The sequence below is a fragment of the Diachasma alloeum genome, unplaced genomic scaffold, assembly GCF_001412515.2.
Source record: "Diachasma alloeum isolate Michigan unplaced genomic scaffold, Dall2.0 Dall_scaffold_78908, whole genome shotgun sequence".
Taxonomy (NCBI): Eukaryota; Metazoa; Arthropoda; class Insecta; order Hymenoptera; family Braconidae; genus Diachasma; species Diachasma alloeum.
Window position 1 is genome coordinate 4,526,255 of NW_021683643.1, and position 6,771 is coordinate 4,533,025.

The 6,771-nt window shown below is 37.1% G+C and overlaps 1 protein-coding gene across 1 annotated transcript; it reads right to left on the reverse strand.

Moving 5' to 3' along the window:
- Positions 1-410: 410 nt before the first annotated feature.
- LOC107047711 (fibrous sheath CABYR-binding protein) lies at positions 411-6,454 on the reverse strand. The gene is made up of 7 exons (XM_015270513.1): positions 6,096-6,454; positions 5,865-5,948; positions 4,251-4,325; positions 2,707-2,811; positions 2,514-2,615; positions 1,833-2,354; positions 411-661 (listed from the first exon to the last, which is right to left on the reverse strand). Exons 1-7 carry the CDS (start codon positions 6,124-6,126, stop codon positions 411-413), a joined length of 1,170 nt encoding a protein of 389 aa, XP_015125999.1. The 5' UTR covers positions 6,127-6,454.
- Between the last annotated feature and the right edge of the window lie 317 nt (positions 6,455-6,771).

Sequence of the window (6,771 nt, forward strand, 5' to 3'; positions counted from 1 at the left end):
TCGCAAGAGAACTAGTTATAGAAAACAATCAACATTCATTTTTTTTTCTCCCAAGCATTTAGTGCATTATTCTCAATCAAAATAAACAACTATAACTGCTCATAGAATTGCAATTAAATTGGACCGCAAAGCCAGTAGAATTTTCTAGCGGTTGCATGAGGGTTCTCATCGATATTCATATTTGCTACGTGAACATTCACTGATGATGGAATTATCGAAACACCTGAGAGAAGCTTCACCATATGAATGGAAAAATTGGAATTAAAACTGATACAACAGATCGAGTTAATACCAAAAAATCTGTAGAGCATGATAAATTATTAGATGGAATGAAATTAATTTATTTCATTTCTATTTAATACAAGACACACGGAAAAAAATGAGCACAAATAATAGTTTGGAACCAGAGTCTAGTGTCCATCTTCGTTACCCTCAACGTTCTTCGGATTATTCCACATCTTCAACATCTCGTTCAACTGCAACTGTTGGTCTTCAGTAAGACTCTCTAAGAGAGACATGTCAATCTTGCCTGCAGCAGCAGTTTCGTTCTTCCCCTGAACTCCATCGGTTCGAGAATTATTCCTCCTTGGCGTTTTGCGTGGGCGTGTTCTCGAGCCTTTTGTTTTGGGAGTCATTAGTACTTGTTCAGAAGAGCTCTCCTCTGTGAACAGTCGAAGAATGCGATCAAAATGAATATATGCAAAAGCCAATACCTAACGAAGATGGAAGAGCTTGAGTCACTTCACTTTTGCTTCAGAATGAAAGCTTTGTCCAGGATTTTTTGTCCTATATCGATTCATTATGATCCAGAAAGTCCGAAAATGCAATTTTTAGACCGTGTCCGTACGTATGTCTGACAAAGGTCATCTTCAATTGTTGTCTGATTGCTAGCCTTTATCCTTCTCTTAGCCCTTACCCTTCCACATTAATGGAAATTTAATTCATTCAATAATTTTTTCAATTTTTGAATTTTTGAAAAATCCGTTGTCCCACGATAACTAAAAAAAATATTCTGTATTCATTGAATGATGACTTAAAAAATCTGTTTGGATGCCCTTTTGATCGAGTTCCAAGATGATAGCCATAGCAATAATCGTTGTTTTCATTTACATAAAAATTTGGAAAATTTTTGTATTTGAAAATAGGAATTCCGGGGATATCTTGAGATATCATGCTTCAAATTAATTCAATTATGCCTTAACATGTTAGTTCTCATTCCACACTGTCGAAGGTAAACGATAATTACGATAGCTATATCTGTTGATTTCATTTTCATGATGATTTTTTGCAAATTTCAAATTTTCCAGCATATATTAACAATAATCGACAGCAAAGACCTAACCGTGGTTTATCTAGACGACAAACTTGTGGAATACAGAGCCGGCAAAAAAATAAATTCAATAACTAGGAAACCGTTGAATGAAAATACAAATACTGAAACGTCAATTAGAAATATAGCTCCTGAAGTAGATGTCACGTAGTTAGGATGAGAATGTCAGCCCTTGAAGCAACAAAGGGGTGAGGAGAGTGATAGGACCCCAAAAAAGACAATCAATTGTATGAGAGAAAGGGATAAGAATAATGATAATGCTACCATTCAGCTAAGTTGAAAATTTGACGCAATTGTTTCAAAATAAATCTCATTCAATTTAATAACATAAAATAAACAGCAGCAGTAGCAGAGACGTGCCTGCCATCCTCGCCTTGGGCTCGGAAGGCAATCTTGCACGTGGGGGACGGTGATCTGTTTTCCAAGGCTCGGGCATGGAATGTACTATACCGCTTCACTACTGACATGAAGGCAAGAGCAATTTCCGACTTATGGAACTTACCAGAGTCCTCCGTCGCAATCTCGGAGTGTTTGAGACGTTTGGAGTACCTTGAGGCTCGTCCACTTGGAGTAGCTGCAGTTCTCTTCCTCGCATGGCTGATTCCATCAGCAGCAGTCACTGACGCAGCAGCAGCTGCTGATATTTTCAGGGGAGTCGATACTTCAGCTTCTGGGAGAGTTTCTCGCACTATAGCTTCTGGTGAAGTTGCTGCTGGTGGAACTTCTTCCAGAGTTTCTGGTACTGCAGGGCCTACGGTAGCTTCAATTGAGCCCTCTTCTGGTAAAGCTCCTGGTGCAGGACCCATGGCTTGATCGTTTGATCTAGTTTCCAGCAAAGTTACTGCTGTTGCAGTTGCTGGTGTGGCTTTCAAAGAGTCGTCTAGTAAAATAGCTGGGGGATGATCGTCTGGTGTTTCTTGTGCTGGTTTCTCCTCTGATGTAGTTTCTGCTATTGATTCCTTAGGACTTGGAGCTCCAGCCGGTGGATCTCCTGGTGACGTTATTGTTGGTGATGCTTCTGATACTGTAGGAAGGAAATGGAAACAAAAGTACAGATTGCAGTAATCATGGGAAAATGCAGTGATAACACTGGGAATAATTGTTTCATAGCCGAGAAAATTCTAAAGGATTGAAAAAGTATTGCTTAAAGCACAACATCGGATTGATTGGTATTTTAACTTACCTTTTGTCTCCTCAGAATTCTGCAGCTGTCCTTCCTTATCTTTCTGGTCTCTTCCTCCAGAACCCATTATTTCTTTTGGAATTGTAGGATATTCGATGACTCCTGGAAACCACCGAATTGGAATTGTTAATATGAATAAAATTTGTAAGTAATTGATGATTATACAATTATATATGAAAATTTGCATATTTACTTGGAGCCAATGGGATTATTCTACCCAAAATTCTACGCCCTTGGGTCACCGCCCCGAAACAGCCCTTACCGTGAAGATCGTTGTAGGATACTTCGTCCAGGTCCACTAGCAGAGTAAAATAAAAAAATATACATATCAGTAGTGAAGTAGTAAAACGGTTTAAGTCGACTTATCTCCCAGTTGAGTTTTTGAGGAATATTTCCGAATCTAAGGGAGATAGCGAAATTTTCGTAATCACATTATTTGAAATAGAGAGACATTTATCAGGTTTTAACGTATATATTAGATCGGAACTCCTCGTCAATAAGCGAGGCCCTTCGGGTCAACAGTCAATGCTGACGCAAGTCACAGAAAAAAGTTCACTTCAGTTGCTAATCCAGCTTTGCTATAGCAGGATCGGTAGCCTCTCAGATGTCCAAGTAGACGGACAGTCTCAGTGTATAGTTTTATATCACCAGCCAATCACCTTAGATTTGCCACATTTTTGTCAAACTCTCAGCTTTTCTCTATTAGTCAATTATCTAGCAAATCATCGAATTAGTAAATCCGCGTGTTAAACAGACAATTATCAACTTTCAGAGCAGTCTTAAACGCGTAATAGTGTAATTAAACGTGCAGTGACGATTACTAGACAAATAAACCGACTACGCTTGATGCTAAAATTCTTCTCGTTTTAAAGTACATCTCCTTTAGATAATCACTTCCTAGAATTCCCGGAACCACCCAAAAATCTCAGATCCCTCACCAAACACAAATTTGTTGTAGCTCTCGATTGGCTCCACGAAAAAGGTTATAACAAAAATTTTGCTATCTCCCTTAGATTCCGAGATATTTATTGTAAACTAGCCAATAGTCAAAATTGACTTCCTACTGATATAAGGTTTATTCACACAGTGGAAGTAGAACATCGAGGATGATGGATAATTCTTGAGTGCTGATTATAAACTTGAAGACATGCCAAGGCCATCCAGTGCTCGCAACAATTCTGATTTGTGACTGATTAATTGGGTGTCAAATGATCAATAATCAGATCCACTTTCAGTTTATAGTCACCATACTTAAGGTACTTCCTCAGTGAGTTATACTTGGTGAAAATTTCGCAATGAACTGAAGACCTAAAATTTGGATCATATGTTGGTGAGCACATGTGAAAACGATTCCCAAAATTTCAAGTATTTTTTCCACGCGAATTTTTTAGATATGCATCGACAAAAATTTTAAAAAGACAAACATTGAATGTTTCACGATACATATCTGAAAAATTCGCGTGGAAAAAATACTTGAAATTTTGGGAGTCGTTTTTACATGGTCTCAGCAACATATGATCCAAATTTTAGGTCTTCAGTTCATTGTGAAATTTTCACCAAGTATAACTCACTGAGGAAGTACCTCAAACGGATAGAAAAAACGAACTAACAGCACACAACTAATGTCTTCAACCGAATATGTTATCTCTTGAGAGTGGCTTGAGACAACAATTCAGTAGAATGAAACAGTAATACTTTCTCTCAGTGCATGATATTTTCAAGTTGAAAAATACTCACGATTGAGAGGGACCCACTCAAAGTGGCTCATCAAGAAAACTCTGACCTCAGATGGCGGCACGTGGCGTATTCTCTCTAATAAAAACATGAACAACGAAATTGAAGTTTTACTATGTCCCCAAAAAAATTGCCTACAAATTTTATATGAGCAGATCCACGCCAAATCAGCTGGACTAAAAAGTGAACGCTGGGGATTTTCGTGTCAATATTTTTGAACAGATGGCGATAAGAAAAATTTTTGAAAAAATAAAAATTAAAAATATGGAAAATTGAAGGAGTTATATTTTTTTTTTAATTGTCGATAACGTGACAAGCATTTTGGTGTCAATTAGAGTGTCTCTTTCTATTGTTTTATTGTCCGTGACAATTAGAGTTTCTCTTTCGCCGTGAAAATGACCGAAAATTGCTATTATTCACGTAATTATCGCCCAAATGAGTAAATAATTAAAAATGAGTCAATTGAATTGAATTCTCGATTACCAATAAATCAAAGCCCTTTGAAAAATGTACTTTCATTGTACAATTGGAGAAGTAATAATTTTTCACTAAAAAAACCATACTGAAGATGAACAATAGAAGATATAATGAGTGTAATCTCCACCATTTGCTAATATTTAATTCAATATTCACTTATTTGAGCAATAATTCACGAATAATAGCTATTTTCGGCCATTTTCAATACTTGTTTCACTGAAAAAATTCATAACCGCCGAACTACGGCGAAAGACAATCTCTAATTGGCACCAAAATGCTCGTCAGTTTATTGACAATTTTTGGTGAAAATTTCAAATAAAAAAAAATTAGCTTTTTGAATAATTAACGATTAAAAAAACGCTTTCTCGCATAAACTGCGTCAAACTGAAAATAATGTTATGTATGACGTGTCATTTTGAAGGGCTTTTCATGTTTTTTGAGTGTGCCAAAGGGCAACTCGATAGCTTGAAACCCCGCAGAGATGTTGAGGATTTCAAGCTATCGAATATTTCCTCAATTTAGAAAAAAATATTTTTTCATCACGCTGTGCGAAAAAGTGTGCTTCGCGTGTTTAAAACGTCCCTTTTCCACACATTGTGATGAAAAATATCGTTTGATACTCATGGGATAAGATTTTTTTGGCTCGTGGGATTATATCACTCGCCTTCGGCTCATGCTATAAACCTCCCACGAGCCAAAACTCTTTTCGGCACTCGTAACGAAATATACTATTTCGGACAAAAACTAGCAATTATCAAAAAATAAAAACGCCCTCAATTAGAGGAGGTTTGGGTAAAACACACACTTTTGACTTTTTTTAAAATGTTAATAAGGGGTTGAAATGTTGATAAAATTTAATAATTTTTTTTTCAATACAAAGAACAATTCTTTCCCTTCGTGATGAGCCTAAACTGAGCTCAATTGATCAATTTGTTTCTGAGTTATGAATAATTAAAAAAAAGTCTAGTGTTCGTTTTACCCCACCCTCCCCTATTAATATTTTTCAATGTTTCTTTTTTCAAAATTTTTGCCGAATCGCCTTCTTTTTAGAAAAAAATTGAGACGAAAATCCACAGCATTTGCTTTTTTGTCCTGCTGATTTGGCGTGGATCTGCTGCTATTCGGATGCGGTTTACTCACCAACATTGAAAGGCCAAGTTGACATGTCAGTCTTTGGCTCAACATCTCCGGATGGCTGACAAATGGAACTCTTTGATGATGACCCTAGAGAAAGTAAGCCATGGGAACTTGTGAATGCAAAAAAGTCGAGAGGAGTCATGGAATTTTTCCGTTCGGAGAAATCGCAGAATACTGAACGCTGGGATATCTCATGAACGTATAATTTCTTGATACGAGTGACATTGTACTTACGAGCATCAACCTTTGATGACTTTTGCCTCATGTCGAATACTCAGTTAACATAAAATCCGTTTGTTACACGACAAATACGGAGGACAAGAACAATGGGTGCACCCGGTGCAACAGACAGTACCTTCTCATCAGTAACGGCTTAAAGATTGCTCCAATTACAGAGCCACTTCATTCCCTCTCCCCTTTCTCGATCGCTCCACTAAAGTTTCATTGGACGAAATAAATCACGTGATTCATACATCCTGTACTAGCTGGGTAGATTAGGCGCGTAAATTTCCCACCAAGAGTTGTAAACGAATATTTAAGTTGATTAACATTTTAGAATGAGGAAAAAATAAGAAGAGGGATAGTGGATTAAAATACCGCCTCTCTTATCACTAATTTGAAGCCTTATTAAACTGCTTTTGGAAGAACTTTGTTGTTGATTGTTTGGATGGTGGCGCCGTCAACGGATGAATCGCCAACTCGGACTCCCCCCGAGCATATCAACTTCCGGCACATTATCTTTGAAATGCTGTATTTATATTTTAAGGTATTTATGGCGGGGTGGGCATGTAGGTGAAACGGAGGGGAATTTATTGTTCTTTCACAGAAAACCAATCCCTGAACATAAAAACGATATTTCAATGACAAATTTTCAATCAATTTGAACCATTTTTGTGTTCGAAATATTTTT

Bases quoted from the DNA above. Each gene is read 5' to 3' on its own strand.
- LOC107047711 (XM_015270513.1), bottom strand. From the start codon at position 6,126: ATGAGGCAAAAGTCATCAAAGGTTGATGCTC. The intron at 2,812-4,250 runs GTGAGTATTTTT...TTACTCTGCTAG, and splicing joins TGAGTGGGTCCCTCTCAATC to TGGACCTGGACGAAGTATCC. The intron at 662-1,832 runs GTAAGTTCCATA...GACTGTTCACAG, and splicing joins GATTGCGACGGAGGACTCTG to AGGAGAGCTCTTCTGAACAA.